Consider the following 21,694-nt stretch of genomic DNA (forward strand, 5'->3'; position numbering starts at 1 on the left):
AGCTGTGGATAGAATTAGCCTGGTTATTGAACATGATTAAAGTCAAGGGTTTTAATATCTAAAAATTCCCTGATGTGAAGCATTTCAGGTGTATTCTCCTCTATTTGTTTAAAATGGGTGCACTAAAGCGCTCTGATATCATGGCGGTGGGCATGGTCTAAGCACCTAGACAGGCACATGCTCTTCTGTGCAGCAGTGAAAAGATTAAGAGATGAGCAAGAACATGAGTGTAGGTAGAGGATGTGCTCTGGTGAGATTCAGTTTAAAAAAAAAGTTACTCTCCTGCTTATTGGAGCAACTCCAAGTAAATTATACAGTGCAATGGATTTTATTGACTCAAAGTACAGATTAATGGCACATGAGTTGTGAAAGACCCATTAAAGGTCTATCGGTTCTAGGATGCATTGTCTGATGGTGGCAACTAATCCGTTCTAAAAGTCTAGCGTAGAGACGGCAGTGAATTCCCTTAATATCAGCAATGTTGAACAACTCAGCACAATTTAAGATTATACATGGCCTTGTCTGGACTTTTAGAACAGGTCAGTTAGCTGGCCCCTTCCACCACCACCACGCCTTTAAATTCTAGCCAAGGTAAACTCTTAAAGGGCAACCTGGCTAGTTTTTTTGTAAGCTAAGTGATAGTACCCAGCAAGTGTGAATGGGCATTTGGAAGAATAACTCTTCCTCTATGCAGTTTATTTACTCTGAGCTATGGGCATGATCCAAAGTCCATTGAATGGATAAGTGCTGCACCTTATCTTTCTGGTGCCTGCCAAAAGTCACTTTAATATTATCCTCTACAATGCTCTACACTATATAGCTCTCTCTGTATGTGTATTATATCTATATCCATCTCAAAATCATGCAATAAAAGCCGGTCTATTGGTAGGAGCCTCTGATAACCAGGATGACTGCTTAATGTTTGTTTCCCCTCAGCTCTCTTAAAAGCTTGCCCATGCAAAATTCACATCATGGATCATACTGGGAAGTTTTGATCAAGACAGGAATGCAGAATTGCACCCTAAATAGATTTGGACTTTAACTGACGTGTACATGCTTTTAGGTTCAGATACCTTGCAAAGAAGGATTTATACCCAAGAAACGTAAAGCTAGAATTCTTGCTATTGGAGGACTGGCATCAGCTGTAAGCAAAAGGGAGCTAATGCACAACTCCGATTCTCTCTTGCATGAGAGCATGTGCTACCCAAGTCTATTGGGGAGAGAGTATGGAGTGTCTCCTGCTATTCTGGCAGTTCTTCCCCTCTGCAACAGCAAGTGCTAAACATCCAAAATCACAATGATCATCAAAACTATTAAGCTAAATTAAAATTTGCCCACATAATTTGTTACAGAGGCCCTCTTCATGCTGGCCAAAGAAATTAGGCAAACACCTCTGTATTAACCCAAAGCACAGCTCACTACAGAGCCACTAACTAGAGCTGGTCACATTTTTTGAAATTGGTAAAATACTGATGTTTGTAGAAGTTCAGTAGAAATGTTGGCAAAATTTTGGATCTCCAACACTTTAAAAAAAACAAAAAACAAAAACCCAGCTGTCCTGCTAACACTCTTTCCTTGGTCAATGTAAATAGGGCCATTAAGCCCTTACCTACAATAGGCTTTTTTCTGCTCTAAAGCCACCTCTCATTGTTGCTAATGCTGGCTCACATCCATCAATGATAGCAGCAGTGGGGCTCTAACATAGGTAAGGTACTGGGCTCAGCTTCTGTTTCAAGCACTGTGTCATTTAAACCTGCTCAGGGCAGGGCAGGGCAGCATGAGGGTTCAAACTCCAGCATCCAGTCTACATTAGTGTTCCTGTTGTTGCTATCACATGTTGCGCTAAGACAGTGGTAGGAACAGTGGAGAGAAAAGCATACCAGATACCTCCAGCGACGTAAGACCCATCACACAAAAACCCACTCACTTATAGACTTGAATATTCAGTCTCCATACTATACCTTCTCAGCCCTGGAAACAGGTGCTCCATATCCTGGCTGAGACAACTGGATAATGCAGGCAGCTTGAAGCACTGCTCCCCTGTAGCTTAAGGACCTAATCAATGCATTCCTTGGACAGCCAAACCTCATGGCAGTGGGAGTTTTGACTGCCCTAGGAATGCAGGATCAGTCCCCAAAGGGGAGATTCAAGTCACTCATACCTTTCCTAAAATCTGTCATTCAGCACCAAAAAACCTCCTCAAACAGGTTGCTATTAACATACACAAGCTATCAATAATTTGCCTTGTTCTGTAGGTAAACAAATCTGTGTTAAGGGCCCTTAACCTTCCACAGACTTGCATTTGCCCCTGCTAAGTTTTTGATCAGATTTCTCTCCCTCTCTGATTTAGAAAATGGAATGACCACCAATTAGATCTCCACTAGGCAAAGTGGCATGATGTAATTATTAGAGCAGGTAAAAAGGCCAGCTGTTTTTTTTTCTTAAAAATGGGAAATTTTAACAAAAATGTTAATTTTTCAAAATTGCAAATTTAAATAATTTGCTTCCCTCCCCTTTTTTAGCCCCCTTTCCTGGTAGCAAAATAGAAACAGGAAAAAGGTGGAGGAGGGAGTGGAAGGAATATTTTAAAACATTTTAAAGAAAAAAAATACCATTTTTCTTCAGTGTCTGACAAATTTTTTTTTTTTGACCAGCTCTAATAATCAGACTCAGACTATCCCAACTATATAAGAACCCACAAACCCAGTTCAGCCAATGTGTGCGCCAACATCGTATACTCTTCGCTTAACTTAAGTTACCAAAGTGTTTCATTTGTAGGCGTTCAGTTGACCTCACAAAAGTACAAGAGAAAAAAAAAAAAGTGTCCCGCCAAAGAGCCTGTATAGACAGAAGAATATCGTACGTCAGGGTAACAGAATTCAAACCTAATGCATCCTGTAACCCATATCAACCTCTACACACACATGCAAAGTTTCATTAACACCCCTCTGCCCTCCCCCAACTTGCTCTGCATCAAGTAACAAACAGCTGTTGAAAACAATACTCCTCTATTTGAAAATATTAAAACAATATGCACTATACAACAGGAATGAAATTGAAGCATTAACATTACAGTTTAGTTGCGTTACACAGTGACTGCAATGGCCTTTTGATGACTTTCCGGGAGCAGCTACAAGTAATGACACTTGATGCACAGATGAGCAGTATTACTTACACTGTGAGAGATCTGCTCGCAGAAAGTCTGATCCAACTCCTGTGGAATACAACAGGCTGTTTTGCCATTGATTCAATCGGAGTTTGATCAGGCCCCCGATTCAGGTTGTCTTGAAAACACTATACAAATTAGGGTTTCTGTTCCGCCTTGTTTAAAAGACGACAATCTTGTATTTGCTGGTATTTAAATCTGAGAAGTTAATGTATTAATTTATTTTAAAATTCCAATATGCTTGACACTTATCCCAGACTACTAGAACTAGGCCAGAGAGGACATTTAATACTGACTTTTCTTATTAACCCACTTCCCCAGCTGGGTCAGTGTGTTATTACAGGGCACACTCATTTGTACATTAGCTTTAGTGTCCTAAATTGCCAACATAAGTGTAACTGGCAAAATTCTTTGCTGGTGTTGACTAGCATGGGTCCATTAACTTAAACAGTACTACATCTTTTATGCCAGCAGAAATTTGGACCTTCATCTCTCCTTGGTGTCCCAAGTGGATTAATTAAACTATAGTAATTCTTCCATAGAGCTGGTTTAAAAAAAAAAAAAAACACAAACCAAACCCTGAATTCACTCCCCCCAGAAAAAAAAAACACCCCAGCCTTGAAGAAAGTAGCAAGCTTTTTAGTTGGACTTTTTTTTTTTTTTTGTTGGTCCCCCTCCTACAGATCTGCTCAGAAAAAAAAAAAAAAAGTTCAGAGGTGGGCATGTAAAGTTTGTCAATCAATGTCCATTTTTTAAAATTAAAGTTTCTAACCAGCTCTAGCGTTCAGAACTAATAAAACTGAAATGATCCAAAAATACATGAAACATTCTCTGCTTCCCATGTCAGTACAAGTTAAAGTTTCTTGGCCAGAACCTCCGCTGGTATAGATCTGTGGCACTCCACTGAAATCAAAACTAAATATGCATCAACTGGAGAACTAGCCCTTAATGTGTAACTACTGATGTTAGAAAGGATTTGAGGCTTGACTTCAGTGATTCTGAAACAAATAAATAAACTGTGCCTTTTCCACAATAGCCTGTGTTTAGTATTTGAGTGCAACTTCTGGCAAGAAGTAAACTGTCTTTTTCCATTGCACAAAAAAACCCTTTGCATTTAGGTTGACCTCAGTGTTGCTTTAGCTTGAGGATCTAAAGTAGAGAGAACTTGCTCCATGTAAGGAGCAGATAAATACAGATATGGTATCTTGGACAGAATTTAGGCTGTCAGAGTAAAAAAAAAAAAAAAAGCTCAATTTCAGTATAGAAATGTTTGTTGTATTGTGATATTATTAGACTGTAGAGGTAACATTAAAAAACTAGACTGATTATTTCAAAATCAGATTAATATTTTAATCTACCCAGCAAGGTAAATCATTGCTCAACTAAATATGGCACAGATGACTGGATTGGCTCAGTCCTACAAATGCCATCAGTGACTTTCCTCTGGTGACAGTTCCATCATGTTCAATGGGAATAGTCATGCCAGTGGTTACACATATGCTCGAGTGTTTGCAGGCTCAGGCAGTGTGTGTGTCCCCCCTTCTTGCATTTCCCCTGCTATATGGTTGGTGGGGGCATCAGAAAGCCAGTACAGCTGGGAGCTACAACTGGCTCTCTCCTCCCCACTCTGCCAAAGTTGTTCTACAGGGCCAGAGTCTGCTGTGTCCAAGTTCAGATGTTAATAGCAAGTTGTGTTCCCCTAAGTCTCTGTCAAGGTAGTGACTCCTTGTTACTGATGTGACATTGCATCACATACAGGCAAAACACCTTCTGTCCCAAGGCTTTTGTGCAAAGAACAACTTGGTCTTACACAGGTCACTAGTTACTGCAGATCTAATATTAGACCCAAGTTGCCTGAATTACAGTTTTGTTTTTTAGAATAGTGACTCCTGAGAGAAAATAAGTTTCTTCATTCAGAAAGAAAAGGTAACATTAAAAATAAATACACAAGCTATCATACAAAGTAATTCCCTTCAGGAGTGGAAAAGGGATTGCCTTCTATGCAAATCAAAACCTATTTAAGGCAACTGTTTTAGAGCACTCACAAACACTATGGATTGAGGAACAGATTTTCAAGTTCTCAGCACCCAGCAGCTCTCCATGCAACTGCTAAACACGTTAAAAAAAAAAAACCAACCTACCTATAAGCATGAAATTGACCTATATGTACAGGTAGCCCAAATGCTATTGTGAGGACTCAAGTGAAACTTAAGACTATTTACCACTGATACAAGTTCTCTGCACAGGGGTGAATTTGACCCTAAATTATGTATGGCCCAATCCTACATCCACTGAACTCCAGGGGAGTTTTGATGTTGAGTTCAATGTGAGCAGGATCAAGCTTTCAGCTTCTAAAACATCCAATTTAATAATTTTCTATTAACCAAAACCTGAAGACCTTATTCACTCTTTACTCAAACCATCAATTGACTGTCCCGCTCTAATAAAGGCTTTTAAAGTGTTATACTACAAAATTCTGAATGTTGGACTTCATTTTTCTTTTAAATAAATGTTTGAAAACCTGAGTATTTCCCCTAATATTTAAATAAGGAAACATTTTCCAATCTGAAACAGCAGTAGCCTCATCTACACCGGCAAACTTCATTGCTTTAGAATGGTAAAAAAATGCACCTTAGCACATTTACAGACAAGGACCATCAGGTCTTGTATTGCATCTGCTGGTTGTAGTTTACCTCAAGGGCCACCTAAACCTAGATCACACCTTAAGGTTAATTATGGTCAGCTCACATGATTTTAAAAACACAGGATAGTCCATGTCTATGCAGAGGGCCAGATTTATGGCACAGACTTAAGAGGCAGCACAAAGCAAGTGGAAACTTCAGTGCTGAAGCACAGCTAAGGATCTTTCCACTAGAGGGAAGTCCTTGGGTAGAATTAAGCAGACACAGCTGTTTCAACTTCATCAGTTGCCCCATCAGCCCCCTTATAGGGGAAGGGGATGATGCTCTGCCTGATCTCCTATGGATGGAACCAGTGTAAGACCGCTGGAGCCCGTGTAATTTAGCATCGTTACTCTGGACTCAGTGGACTTCCCTCTGGCTGCTCCAAAAATCAGGGGAGCAAAAGGGTGGCTTAGAGACACCTTCTTCCTAATCTCCTCTGCTAAGACTCTATCCTTAAGTGTTTAATGTTAAGCACCAAAATAACATTTTTCCAGTGGAGATGAGCCCTTATACGGTTCACCCAGGCCTGAAAAGGACAATTACATTTTCATCATTAGCTCTCCTCCAGTCCTGTGGCCCTACCTAGAGCTTAAATAACGGATTCAAATAAATAACTGAATTGGTTTTATTGTCTTGCCTTCAAGACAGACAATTTTCAGTGCTTCCCCACACCTGCCCATTACTCCAATAAAATATCACTGAAGGCAAGATTATAGCAGCTGCAGAAAAAAAAATATATTATATATATATATTTACATCAGTAATAGAATACATGCTGTAGGTATTCAGAATATGGAAAAATGCATTACATACACAAACAAAAATACACAAAGACAATGGTAGGTGTGAGACAAACTGCCAACAAGTATATACAGAAAGTCAGTCAGATCTACTGCAACAGTCCATTTCCAAGGAGCGTGTTAAAATAAACAAGAACACATCTCTATGCACGTAGGCAAAGCCAGATATTTGATTACAGAGAAATCGACCAGAGAGTTTCCCTGCTTGTGCCAATTGGTATGAAAGAAAGGGTGGATTTTTTCCTCCCCACCTGTGTTTTTTTTTTTTTTGGTTTGTTTGTTTTTTGGGTTTTTTAAAAAATGTGTAAAAAAAAATTTTTTAAACAAAATGTTTAGTGCTTGGAATAAAATTTCCCAGCATTTAACTTCAAGCTGATTCTACTTTTAGCTAAAAGGTCCTAATTCTACAAGAAATGGACCCAATTCAGGAAGCACATAAATGGTGTTTAAACCCATCCCTAGACAGGACAGTACTTATGAAAGTGCTTAACTTTAAGTGTATCCTTAACTCCAAATGGGACCTAAGTACAGTATATGCTCAAAGTTAAGCACATGCTTATGTACTTTCCCGATTCAGAGCATATGAATGTGTGCATTCAGACAGGAGATGCATTTGGGATGGGTAATTTGGGTGATGAATGCAAGCTCTTGTGAAATAGTGGGGTTGGGGGTGGAACATGCTGCACATTACTTGGTGTCTTAAGTGTGATTTTTACTTTTAACCGCTCAAAGATTAAATTAGTTTACATCAGGGATTAACCAACTGCAAAACTGTAGGAGGACCCCACCATTCTCTCTTCCATGCCCCCCCTCCCCCAGCTCTCTCTCTCTCATAGGAGTGCAACAGTGTGCTTTGGTTGTGGGGAAGGGAATTGAGCTATTTAAGTTAAAGTTTCTTTAAAATAATGAAGTGGATTTGCATGCAGTCAGTAACATTTAAAACAGAATGTGTTCCCTGGTTGAAGCCTTCAAATGCAGAGGAGTTGGATCCCAGAATTAATTTTAAATGGCCCAGTGATAAACCCCTGAAAATAAGGGTATACATTGCAATGCCTCAATGCTATAGGGACCCAGGCACAACACATACACATGCACACACTAGACAGACTGGCAATCATCCTGAACTTTGATATGTGGCCTTCATATTAAAAGCACTTTTTGCTGACAGTGGCAAACAAGTGGATGGTGTTTTTACATGGATATTAACAATTCTGCAGTTTGATCTTCATCCCCCCCAGATATTCATTTTTTAAAAAAGCACAGGTTTGGCCAAAGGTTTATTTTTAACTCTGTGGTTTCAGTAGTAAAGCTCTGGCAAAGCTAAATTCAATAGAGTGTGATTTAGTCAGCACCAGACAGGAATCAAACCTGGATGTGTCAAATTTTTGGGAGTACCCTCATTCATTTGAAAGAATGAAAGAGTAATTCTTGTTCTTAAAGGGAGGGGAGACATCCATATGTGTCCACTGTATTTCACCCTTACCACCAGAGGTAGAGTCATTATGTCCAGTAGCTAAAACAGCGTGATCCAGTTATATTGTTATTACATTAATATATAGTAGTGATCTTGTCACAGATATTGAAAGTGCATGAAAAAAATGAATCAAGCTGATTTGATGACTCACAGAGAAGTGTACCAGACATCATATAAACATACCCACGCACCCACATTCACACATAAGATATATATAGAATCATTTACAGTATCAGAGTGATGTTTAGATCCAGTGGCATGTGCAGAAATATCAGGCAATTGCTTTTTTTGTCCTTCAATTTTTTATTTCCAGGATAGATGGGTTGTGGTCTAGGATGGCCAAAATAATCTTGTCCATATACTGTCGCAATCTGTAGTTTATTTCCTCCTGTTCTTTAAGAGCTTCCATGAGCTGAAACAAAGATTCCCAAGTTAAGTATCTATTGCAAAACGTCACTCATCCAATTTTAAACTTACACAATGCTGTAGGTATGAGGCTTGGCCTCAGGTTCCCTTTGTATTAAAAAAATTACTCATTGCCTCTAATGATACTCTGCTCTCCCCTCACCCCAAGAGATTGCAAAGTGAAGACACAAAAAGGTAGATAAGTATCCCCATTATGCAGTTAGCCTAACACGGGCACTTATGTCTGTGTAACTTATGTTGCTCAGGGGGGTGGTATATTCATCCCCCTGAGCGACATAAGTTCTGCTGACATGAGTGCTGGTGTAGATAGCGCTATGCCGGTGGGAGAGCTTCTCCTGCCGACGCAGCTTCTGCTGCTTGCGGAGGTGGTTTTATTATACCAACAGGAGAGCTCTCTGTCGGTACAGAGCATCTTCACCAGATGCGCTGCAGTGGCATAGTTGCAGTGTTGTATGTGTAGACACACCCCTAAGTACCATTGAGCAAGTCACTTGAGTCAGGGGCAAAACTGTAAATAGAATCCAAGGCTCCCGACTCAGAGCCTGGTGTTCTATCCACTAGCCCATACTGCCTGCTCATGAATGAGTAGGTGTCTGTTTCCTCATCTTAGAGTGTATATTAATGAAACCTTTTTAAAGCACTCCTACATCTGTAGAGGAAAGGATGTTGTAAAAACAGAGTATTGAGGAACAGTGTGAGAATTAAAACATACATGTTTTGAGGCTACAGTTTCCTGTCCAAATAAAAGAGGATCTATTTTAATCATAAATAATGCACCTTTGGTGCTATATTAATGTGCAGGGAAAATGTATACATTTTACTTTCACCAAGGCTCTTAGGATCTGAGAGCATCTTTAGTTCATTTCAAGACAAGTTGCTTTATATACACAGCATGTTTAGGATGAGATTTTCAAAGCTGTCTAAGAGATCTGGATGCCCAGTTCTCATTAAAATTAATGGTTTGGGGGCATCCGGTTCTATTAGGTGGCCTTTAAAAATTTCAGGCCAAAATTTTCTATTTACAGTGAGAACCTGTTATACAGAAAACATTATGATGAAAAATTTTTAACAGGTCTGAAATTTAATAAATATGGTCCACTGTAAGTTATGCTGGCAGCAGGACATGTGTCAAGCGAAAGACACAAGATATGCCTTTTTTGGGAGGAAACCCAGAAACAAAGAGTTAGTTGTGGCAGCCTAGGGGGATTCTTTTGGTCAGATTAGAAGCTAAATCCCAGGCTGATATTGTGAGTGAATAGAAGGTCTGAAGGCTCAGCTGCCTCTTCTCGAGAGAGATTAGCAGGCCAGGTTGTGGGCAGGAATGCTGAGATGACAAAGAGTGTCCAGAGCTGTCCAGTGACAGTGATTCAGGGCCCAATTTAAGGCACAAGTTTTTGAAAAAAAATCTTAAGGACCCGCCCACTTTGACTTTTTTTTTTTCTTTTTTTTAGTCTCTTGGATGTCAGTTTCTGGTGTGTCTATTTTAGATCTAAAAAGTGGGGTGCCCCAAAACTCACTGGTCTGTCACTTTGGAAAATCTTGGCCAGCATCTCCGGTTGGATGGGAATATAAATTTATCATATATAATTCAACACAACAGTAGCTTGGCATTCCTGTTGAGATACTCCCTCTCTATTCTCACAAGCCAGGGTTAATTTTCTTTTTTTTTAAACATGTGCCTTGTAGAGCTCCTCTCTGTAGAGAATGTGAGATTATTCCCCTCCTCCCGCCATCAAAACTGCATTATTTGACTAACCATAGCAATTAACAAGGAGACAGGGGCATCTAAGCAGGACCACCTGAGCATGCTACTCAGTATTAGTGATCCAGAAGTTCTGCATTAGCCCTGGTAAGATTAAAGACTTATTTTGGTGGCAGCAAACATGTATCAGAGTAGCAGCCGTGTTAGTCTGTATTCGCAAAAAGAAAAGGAGTACTTGTGGCACCTTAGAGACTAACAAATTTATTAGAGCATAAGCTTTCGTGAGCTACAGCTCACTTCATCGGATGCATTTGGTGGAAAAAACAGAGGGAAGATTTATATACACACACAGAGAACATGAAACAATGGGTTTATCATACATACTGTAAGGAGAGTGATCACTTAAAGATAAGCCATCACCAGCAGCAGGGGGGGGAAAAAGGAGGAGAACCTTTCATGGTGACAAGCAAGGTAGGCTATTTCCAGCAGTTAACAAGAATATCTGAGGAACAGTGGGGGGTGGGGTGGGGGGGAGAAATAACATGGGGAAATAGTTTTACTTTGTGTAATGGACTCATCCATTCCCAGTCTCTAGTCAAGCCTAAGTTAATTGTATCCAGTTTGCAAATTAATTCCAATTCAGCAGTCTCTCGTTGGAGTCTGTTTTTGAAGCTTTTTTGTTGAAGGATAGCCACTCTTAGGTCTGTGATCGAGTGACCAGAGAGATTGAAGTGTTCTCCAACTGGTTTTTGAATGTTATAATTCTTGATGTCTGATTTGTGTCCATTCATTCTTTTACGTAGAGACTGTCCAGTTTGGCCGATGTACATGGCAGAGGGGCATTGCTGGCAGATGATGGCATACATCACATTGGTAGATGCGCAGGTGAATGAGCCTCTGATAGTGTGGCTGATGTGATTAGGCCCTATGATGGTATCCCCTGAATAGATATGTGGACAGAGTTGGCAACGGGCTTTGTTGCAAGGATAGGTTCCTGGGTTAGTGGTTCTGTTGTGTGGTGTGGGGTTGCTGGTGAGTATTTGCTACAGATTGGGGGGCTGTCTGGAAGCGAGGACTGGCCTGTCTCCCAAGCTCTGTGAGAGTGATGGGTCGTCCTTCAGGATAGGTTGTAGATCCTTGATGATGCGTTGGAGAGGTTTTAGTTGGGGGCTGAAGGTGATGGCTAGTGGCGTTCTGTTATTTTCTTTGTTGGGCCTGTCCTGGAGTAGGTGACTTCAGGGTACTCTTCTGGCTCTGTCAATCTGTTTCTTCACTTCAGCAGGTGGGTATTATAGTTGTAGGAATGCATGAGAGAGATCTCGTAGGTGTTTGTCTCTGTCTGAGGGGTTGGAGCAAATGTGGTTATATCGTAGAGCTTGGCTGTAGACAATGGATCGTGTGGTATGATCTGGATGAAAGCTAGAGGCATGTAGGTAGGAATAGCGGTCAATAGGTTTCCGATATAGGGTGGTTATGTGACCATCGCTTATTAGCACCATAGTGTCCAGGAAGTGGATCTCTTGTGTGGACTGGTCCAGGCTGAGGTTGATGGTGGGATGGAAATTGTTGAAATCATGGTGGAATTCCTCAAGGGCTTCTTTTCCATGGGTCCAGATGATGAAGATGTCATCAATGTAGCGCAAGTAGAGTAGGGGCATTAGGGGACGAGAGCTGAGGAAGCGTTGTTCTAAGTCAGCCAGCCTCTAGCTTTCATCCAGATCATACCACACGATCCATTGTCTACAGCCAAGCTCTACGATATAACCACATTTGCTCCAACCCCTCAGACAGAGACAAACACCTACAAGATCTCTATCATGCATTCCTATAACTACAATACCCACCTGGATATTCAAACATTCAAAACATTCAAAAACCAGTTGGAGAACACTTCAATCTCTCTGGTCACTCCATTACAGACCTAAGAGTGGCTATCCTTCAACAAAAAAGCTTCAAAAACAGACTCCAACGAGAGACTGCTGAATTGGAATTAACTTGCAAACTGGATACAATTAACTTAGCTTGACTAGAGACTGTGTAATGACTCATCCATTCCCAAAGTAAAACTATTTCCCCATGTTATTTCTCCCCCCCACCCCACCCCCCCACTGTTCCTCAGATATTCTTGTTAACTGCTGGAAATAGCCTACCTTGCTTGTCACCATGAAAGGTTTTCCTCCTCCTCCCCCCCCCCCCCGCTGCTGGTGATGGCTTATCTTAAGTGATCACTCTCCTTACAGTATGTATGATAAACCCATTGTTTCATGTTCTCTCTCTCTCTCTGTGTGTGTGTGTGTGTGTGTATAAATCTCCCCTCTGTTTTTTCCACCAAATGCATCCGATGAAGTGAACTGTAGCTCACGAAAGCTTATGCTCTAATAAATTTGTTAGTCTCTAAGGTGCCACAAGTACTCCTTTTCTTTTAGCAAACATGTAGTTTGTCTTATTCTGAGGCCAGGTCTATATCACCACCTACTTTGGAATAACTTATGTCACTGAGGGGTGTGAATATACCACCCCTTTGAGCAATGTCGGTTACACTGATGTAAGTGCCAATGTGGACAGCACCATGTCGGTGGAAGAGCTTTTCCCACCAACACAGCTACCACCTCTCACAGAGGTGGATTTATTCTGCTGATGGGAGAGCTCTCTTCTGTTGACATAGGGCATCTTCACCAGATCCACTGCAGCAGCACCGCTGTAGTGCTTCTAGTGTTGACTAGCCCTGAGAAAAATTCCACAAAAATTCCTCCATCGCACAACCAGTCTCCACAAGGCCCTGATCCAGCAAGATACTTAAGCACACACCTAACTTTAAACCCAGGAGTGGTCCCCTGAAGTCAACAGGTCTATTCAAGTGCTTAGTTGGGTACACGTTCTATACCACAACTCACTTTATAAAAGCAAAAAGGGAAACTATCCAATACTTGCATACTAATACTGACCTTTGGTTGCCTTCAAAGTCCATAGCCCTTATGGCTTGGAAGAACCTCTCGAATCATCTCACCTGGTCCCCTGCCCAAGTATAAGAGCTCCTCTAGAATATCTTGCAAAGTGCTACTTCATTAAGTGTCTACATTATGGGTTTGTACAAAGAAACCTTTTAGTTCTGTTTGGTTAGGCTCCAAAATAGGGTGATGTCTTCAATCAATATAGCTCCATTAAAGTCAATGGAGTCCCACAGGTTAACATAGGCCAAATCCTTAGCCAGTTGCTTTTTGAAAGGTCAGCTATCAGCAGTCACAAACTCATGGTATTAGCATTAACCCCATTGAGGTAAATGGGTTTAACAGGGACAAATGCGGACTGGTTAGTTAGAGCATGCAGTATCGTTTACAGCTTCTTAGCAACTGGGAGGTGTGCCGGGTTTTCCCAAGCTGTGCCAACTGAAAATGAGGAACCAATGTGTAAACTCAGTTTGAAGCATGAGCAAAAATTCTCTCTTGGTTTACACAAGAGTAAATACTCTTAAGTTAATGGAGTTACTCCAGTTTGACACTGGAATAAATCTAATCAGAAAATCTGGGACCACACTTGAAGAAATGATACACCATAAGGCACCTGCTACGCAGGAAACAGTGTCTATAACAGCAGTCAGTGCCTTAAATAGATAGCCTTTAGATTCAATGCTGCCATCCTTTGAAACAAACCCATATTAAGATGGAATTTCCCTATTATTTTGATAATGAAACTAGTTGGATAATGCTAAAATAAGCATCTGAAAATATCACTTGATTTAGCTACATTTCTAGCAGAACAGGAATTACGTTGCTGATTTGTCTGTGTAACAACCTTCACCTTGACAGTTAAATCGTTCCCGCTTGTTAGAACTTTTATATTCAGTGATTAGCATTGTTTTGCTCTCAGTTACATTACCTCATCTCTTGATGCAGAGTCGATTTCAGCAGCCAGTGATTGGGCTTTTGTCTGTGTTGCAAAGAGATTCTTAGCTTCATAAAGACTAAGACTTAGGATCTGTCCATTAAGGTCATCATTCTGGTCTCGAAGTTTCTGATTCTCCTATTAAAATAGGAAAGAGAATGGAATGGAGTTTTCATAAAATGTAAGAAATACACTGCTCAGGTAACATGAAAGCGAACAATGCTTTTGTTTTGCATGTCACTATCCACTTTTCTAAGATCTGCCCTTTACAATGGTACCTCTAAGAATGACCAAACACTATAGGGTTTCAGAGACAGACCTAAATTCTACACAATAATTCCACCTAATTGTGGAATGTTACAGGGCCTTCACGGTTTTCTACTGATCCCAGCTGTGGATCAGCTTCTGTGCCAAGTGTGATACGCTTAAACAAAAAACAAACAAACCAACCAACCCACCCATGTGTATCTTCACTTTGTTCAGCTACTTACTACAGAAAATGGAAAACTATCAGCCCTATCTTCATCTTTGTCTTCAAATAGGATTACTGTAAGCATTCTAATTTTGGGGACAGTCTTCAAGCAACATAGACTCCAGAAAGAGTTATTGGGATGACCCCTAGGGGCTTAGTCGTATTGGGGAGAAAAATACAGACCGACAAAAGTGCCCCAACTCACATATGCCTTTATTATTTGTGGCCAAGGTGACAAAACTTCCTATGTGCACATGTACCACGTTTACTGATGTATGGATTGCTTTTGGGGTCTAGTTCATATAGCGTGGGGTCCTCAAACTGTGGGGCATACCCCCCGGGGGGGGGCATGGCAGGGCCTGGGCCAGCCCCCAAGAGGGGGAAGGGAGAGAAACACCCAGCCCTACTCCGCCCCCAGCTCTCAGGTGTTGCTCCATTCCTGGTCCCAGCTCTGGCTCCATTCCTGGTCCCCGACTGTGGTCCAGCTGTGGCTTCCGCTCCTGGTCCCAGGTCAGCCCCTGGCTATGACTGTTCTTGCTTCCAGCCCCAGACTTGCCCCCAGCTGCGGGCCCCCACTCCCCAGCAGCTGCAGCCCCACTCCTGGTCCCGGGGCAGGACCATGAAAAGTTTGGGGACCACTGATATAAAGGATAGTAGCCTACTACTGATGCCATCTAACAGAGTTACTTCCTTAGCAAAGTGACATGGCCTATGGATCTGAAAGCCTCCAGTTTGGATCTCATGGTCAACTCACGTGAGTCATTGCATAGGAGACACACACACACACAAATGCATGAGCATGGCTCTTGCACTATGTAGGCTGCATGTACAATCCTTTCAAAAAGCAAAGAGTTTGGGAAGTCTTAAATGCAAAAGACTATAAAGAGCCTCCATATCAGGGCAATGAAAGTCTCTCTTGGGAGTTTGTTGATAAAAGTTATAATTAGAGATATTTTTCCATCACCCCCATGAACATGAGAGGCCTGGAGGCCCCCATCCTGCTCACCTGCTTTAGTCGTTTAATTTCATGCTCCATTTCCACTTCCCTTGTTCTTGCATTGAATTCACTCACACTAGACGAGGAGCTTCTCCCCCGGCCAGGGCGCTCGCAATCTAGTTTGTACAGCTGCAGGTGCTCCAGTTCCTTTCGCAAGTCCTCAATGAGCTGCAAGGAGATGAAGACAGGATGATCCATTTCAATAAGCAGCAAATGACCACCTGCATATGAACTGATTAGCTCTTCAGGGCAGGGACTTCCTAGGTGTTTGCAGGATAACTGGTGCAGTGTGGCTCTGATCCAGACCGGGGCAGCTGGGCACTTCTGCAACACAGCCAGCCCCTTAGCACCCCATCTTAGGAAGTGCTGATCACACAGCCAGTTTATGAAGTGCAAGGGTACCTAAGGAACCTTTAAAGGCACCTTCACAGCTGCACATTTTCAGAGGCATGGAGATCATGGGAGAGCAGCACCAAAGTCTACAATTGTGGCAGGGAAGTACGTATTTGTACAGTGCCTAGCACAATGCTCTAGGCACTCCTGCAATACAAGTAAAGGTTAAATAAGTGCCACTAGGGGAAATGCCACATCGACAACATTATCCCCGGGTCCTGCTGTGGCAGCCCTTGCATGCGACAATGCACCTATTGATTTACTCACTCTTGCAAGGAAGGGCTGCCGGAGTGGGCTCTGCACCTCTGTTCATACCCACCTCCTGAGTAGCTTCCCTCTCCTTGTTAAACTCTAGTCTGTTCTGTCGCAGTTTGTCCATCATCCTTTTGTACAAGTCCATCTCGTCCTTCAGCCGCAGACTGGTGTCTTCTAACCTATCCGACATGCGTTGCCTCTCCTGAAACAAACCAGGAACTTGATAACCAAGTTGGACTCCTCCAGCCCATCATGTTTCCAGGTCACTGTTTTACACCATGTTCGTCGGCCAACACCATTCATCAGCATGGGTGCAGCTACTCTAGGGCCATTTTGCAACTAGAAGCTTAATCTCCTGGAGGTCAATCCTTCCAGCTATCTGCATGCAGAGCTGTATTCAAATTAGTGGAAGTTCTGAATGTACTATCACTTAGCAGGATCGGGGCCACTATATAAGCAAGCAGCCTCCCAGGATAACAAAAACAGGTACTTTGTCCAGAACTCTTCTGTCTGGCCATTTCTTTGCAGAGAGCCAGAGAAGTGGGATATATTTCTGTATAGCTTAGGGAGATTATTTCTCAAAAGCATAAAAGCTTAAACACCACGAACACAAACTTGCCATTTGAAGACCGAGAACTCTCCTCCTCATTCCCTGCCATCATTTCCTTGCAAAACCCTTCAGTTTTCAAACTAATTTAGGAGAACGCAATTCATTTTACCACACTGAAAATAAAACTCACTATGCCCCTAATCTAAAGCCTAACGAAGTCAACGGAAAGACACCCATTCATTTCAATGGGCCTTGGACAGGACTATAAAAGCCAGTCACTTTTGAAGTTTGCCTCAGAAATATTCCTTTAGGTGTGAAGTGTGACTGAGGGTCTCCCAATTCCATTTACATAATTTCTCTCTTATTTTGGGGATTGTCAGTTAAAAAAAAAAACCTATCGTTTAGTGACTAATTTTTGCCCACACAGCTGACTAGCAGTCACTTATTACAGGGATATGTTCAGCACTTAGAAGTTTAATTACCTCATCTAGTTTCTCTGTTTGCGATTTCAGTCGCGTAACAGTGGTTTTGAGTTCACCATTTTCTTCTTCAAGCTGTTGAACCCTGTATAAAGACAGCGAGATTTACAGTAAACACAATTGGCAGGGAAAATGTGGGGGATTGAGAGAAACATGCTCCACAGAAAACCCCATTCATCTGGTCTCTTTATTGAGTCTACGTGTTTAAAGACAAGACTTCTCCCAGTGGTTTTCAGCAGTATCAATGACTTGGTTTAAGTGGCCAAAGATCCATATAGACATTTGGATGTAAGGGGGATGGGCCTGGCACAAGACCCTGAATAGAGCCTAAGAGAAAGGAACCAGTCCACAGAGAATTGTCTGATAGAGTTGGTCCCAGTTCCTTCCTTGAACCACTAATTTTAGAAAGCCAAATACCTACTTATTTAAGCTGCTCATGTAGCTTTCTACATTCAGTTGTTGCTGAGAAAGTAGCGACATGTTAATATACGAAGCCAGTAATAAGGCAACTGAACTTTTACTCTCTTCTAAGCTTCTACTGGGCATCTCTCACACAAAGACAGAGCACACAAGGCCTGACTTGCCACCCTGAACTTTGGACAGTAATTTACCAGCATTCTAGTAGCTTTTTACACCCATTCTGCACAGATATAAACAGCTTCCCAAGGGCTAAGACAGCAGAGAATCAGTCTCACATCCTTCCTGTCCTGGTTGAAGATAAAATAGACACCTGTGTCTGTGTAGAGACAACAAGAATAGAGTCCTTGGCCTAAGTTCTAGTTTTATGGTTGATTGTGCTTTATAGATTTCTTCGGCATGCTCACAGGAGGCTCTCTTACAGACTTTGCTGCCTCACAATATGCCAGAGCTACAGCTTGGCATCCTTCAGTGCCCAGTGCAAGGCCCTTGGCTGAATGTCTGTCCATCTGGGAGAACATCTGGCAGCTGACTGCAGTTGGGTTCTTGTCAGCAGTGTGAGGGTAATTATTTTCCTGTTTGATTTGAGTGATGGTAGGTGCCCAGAAAGCCATTAGTGAAGTACATTTACATAACACATTTGTTCTTATGCCATAAGACACAATGCAACTTGAGTAGGGAGTCAACAAATTTCAACTCAGGGGAAAAGCTAAGTGTATCCCATTCTCCTGTCCTTTTTGGGTATATAGCGTGTCTATCAAATTGTTCTGCATGGGCAGACCTCTACCAAGGGGGCTCTGTGAACAGGGATCAGCTGGGAGAATTTGGGTCTTACAGTAAGTTCTCCAGGGCAGGGATCACACAAAGAACTTAGCATGCCTTTGGACATTACATAACTAAGTGATCCTCTTCAATTATTTTAAGTATCTAACCCATAACCATCTGCACACAAGGCAACATACAATCTAGGTTCACACACTAATGGAAAAAGTGGATTACAAAAAGAACACATGAGGAAAACAGTCATTAGATTTTCTGCTTCTATGTGGATCTAGACAACACATCCCAGCTAGTATGTTTTTACCTTGTATTTAGCAGTTCAATTTCAGTGCCCTTTTCTTTTTCATACTTGCTGTATGCTTCTCTGTGCCGTTTTATTTCTTCTTCCAGCGTTTGTTCAGCTGACGTCTCTTGGTCTTTCAAGAGTTCTTCTAGTTCATTAACTCTAGGAAGGTCAGTCATTTTGGTAACAATTTCAAACACTTGCCCACACATCACATTCAAGAGCATCAAATACACACACACACACACACTTTTTTATTCTATACTGATTTACCACTTAGATCTTTTTATCACACTTCCCAGCAGCCAAAGTTAAGGAATATCTATTTCTCTATTATGGCCATTCTCTGTATTAACATGCTGGGTTCTCTCTCTGAACGTAGGCCAGTTTTCTGCTGTGACTGTGTATACAATAAAAGACATGGGGGCATCCCCTTCATAACATGATGTGAGATGACTCTCCCTAGACAGCCAGCTGCAAGCAAGTCAGATACTCTGTTTGGCAGGACCATAACTGCTACTCTTGGTTAAAGGACACAATTCACTGCACATGCAGCAAGGCTGTGGAGTTCCATTTTTTGGGCTTCCCAGATGAAAAGCCTTGAGGACACTTGCTCTGTGTGTGACAGTGACAAGCACAAAATTCAACTGAAAGTTCACACTTTGTTCTATTTAAGCAGCTGGGACCCAATACTGGATTTCCACTTTCCTTCTAGTCTCATTATAGCTCTGCTCCTGAAGGAATTGCAGTGACACAGCATAGAGGAAGCAGGCTGCATGTTTTATTACCTGTGAACTAGCTGCGTGTTCTCCTGTTTCAGTTTGCTCTTCAGGTCTCCGTTTGTCATGTTATCATTTTCCAGTTCGGTCACCTTTTTTTCTAAATAAGTGACCTAGAAAGAGAAGAGGATCTGAGTCTCTTTCACACCCACCCAGCCTCTTACATCTAAACCACAACAGGGAGGGCAAAGCTGCACTTGGGTGCCAAAGGCAAAATTTAATACAAGGGTCTAGGTTTCCAAGAGAGCAGGAGTGCATCTAGTTCTGATCTTCCCTTAAGCTCACATTCCTCAAAAACTGATCAATGCAAACGCACAATGAATTGACGCTTAGAAATGCATATTTACTGGAATTAAATACAGATAGAAATTAAGCGGCTTAGTATCACTTTAATAGACAGATTGTCATTACTTCATTTGCATGAATAACACTCAGCTTCTTGCAACAACGTAGTGCAATGAGATTTAGTGCTTATGAGGGTGAATCCTCCAAGGCGGTAGGCAGGCTTGGCTTCTACCAAAGTGACTCTCACAGGACTCCCTTGAAGGGCCCTTGTAGGATCAACCTATTGGAGGGAAAGTGATGCAGTGGGACAGGGCCCCAGACTGGAAGGCAAAACTTGGGCTCTATATACAGCTCTACCATGGACTTGCTGCTGCAGCTTGGGCAGGTCACATTGGCCAAGAGTGTCCCCTAATTTTAGGTGCCCAACTTGAGACGCCTTGAGCCCGAGTTTGGATTTGGACGTGCTCACCTCCCTGAAAATCAAGCCCCTGTAAAGTGCCTCAGAAGTTGGGCTCAAAAATGAGGCACTTAAAGTTTGGGTTTGCTTATGGAAATTTTGGACTTTGAGGCCCAGTGGTCCTCAGTTTGGGAAACTGAGCTAAGCTGCAGCAAATGAGCAGCTACCTTGATAATGGAATTGACAGGCACATTGGGCCCAACCTCCTTCACATTAAGGCTTCTTTATGCTGCTCTGGCAGCCCAGAGGGACCATAAATGGACATACTTGTCATTCATACTGGCTTTATTGGCATATCAATTTTAAAGAACCTTTTACACTGTCAGAGCACAGGTAAGGGCTTTCTTTTTTACACAGAAGTTGTCCCACTATCACTATACCAGTGTAGTTAAAGCAGTACAACCGCTTAGGGTAGACACAGATATACTGGCATAGCTAGCCCTGTGGGAAAAAGAGAATAAAACTATGCTGGCATAAAACACCTTTATATTGCTATAACTGTACCCAGGCAGGAGTTTTACTGGGATAACTATTTTAGTTTAAAAAAAAAATGTATATGATATATAGACAACCTCATGTGCAACTGAAATACCAATACAAAAGCTATGTTTTGACCAGGCATTTAGTGGAAATAAGAATCAGATCCATTGTTGCTTTTTCATTTTCATTACTCAGTGAAAGGCTTACATATTAATCAAGTTAGATGTCATCATATTTCAATAAAGAATTCTTAGCTTGTACTTTCATTCTCATTTTGGTTAGGTTCTTCTATTTCTTTTGGGATAGGAAGTGAACGTTAACTTTGGGATATTCCAGTTCTACTCACTTTTCGTTAGAGATCCTGACTGATCTTGCCCATATCACTTGCCCATATCTACTAGCCACCTCTTCTGGCTCTTTCTGGTAGACAGACATGTCTCTGGCTGCACCAGCAAGGGCTGTGCTGAATCTATCAATCATGATGTGAAGGCTCCTCACCTTTTCTGTGATATCATTATCACATGAGTCTATGCTGTCTCGGAACAAGTCCTCTGTGCTGCCATTGCTGCTGCTGAAATTACTGCTGTGGAAGAGTTGTCTGGAAGATCAGAAGGATTATTTTACATCATAAGGGGGGAAAAAAAGTCTATTTTAATGGACTGGTTTTGCTCCTTGAACGTCCCCAGCTAACATCTGTGCAATAGCTTCAACATAACTTAACTACGTATGTCTCTGATTACACTTAACTTTGTAGTCCTACTTTAATCAATACATTTATTCCATGATGCAAATGTTTGTTGCTAGTCAAATTAGGCAGGGTTAAAAAGAGGTTAGTTGTTTTTGGTTAACCAGTATTTGCCCTTGTCCACGCCAGATGTTAAGTTAAAGTTGCATGTAACATCACGTTCACTTACATGCTAGATGCCAAATCTG

The 21,694-nt window shown here is 41.7% G+C and overlaps 1 protein-coding gene across 4 annotated transcripts in view; it reads right to left on the bottom strand.

Moving 5' to 3' along the window:
- Positions 1-1,546: 1,546 nt before the first annotated feature.
- Positions 1,547-21,694, bottom strand: part of RAB11FIP4 (RAB11 family interacting protein 4) — a 220,178-nt gene continuing 200,030 nt past the window's right edge. For all 4 annotated transcript variants that reach the window (XM_038371523.2, XM_043496388.1, XM_038371524.2 and 1 more), the window contains 8 exons: positions 21,260-21,359; positions 19,549-19,652; positions 18,782-18,922; positions 17,284-17,365; positions 16,316-16,453; positions 15,613-15,771; positions 14,129-14,272; positions 1,547-8,536 (listed from right to left, as the gene is read on the bottom strand). In XM_038371523.2, coding sequence (XP_038227451.1) covers positions 8,420-8,536; positions 14,129-14,272; positions 15,613-15,771; positions 16,316-16,453; positions 17,284-17,365; positions 18,782-18,922; positions 19,549-19,652; positions 21,260-21,359 — 985 coding nt within the window. In that variant the 3' untranslated portion in view covers positions 1,547-8,419. The remainder of the gene's footprint in view (positions 8,537-14,128; positions 14,273-15,612; positions 15,772-16,315; positions 16,454-17,283; positions 17,366-18,781; positions 18,923-19,548; positions 19,653-21,259; positions 21,360-21,694) is intronic.

Source organism: Dermochelys coriacea, chromosome 14, assembly GCF_009764565.3.
Source record: "Dermochelys coriacea isolate rDerCor1 chromosome 14, rDerCor1.pri.v4, whole genome shotgun sequence".
NCBI lineage: Eukaryota > Metazoa > Chordata > Testudines > Dermochelyidae > Dermochelys > Dermochelys coriacea.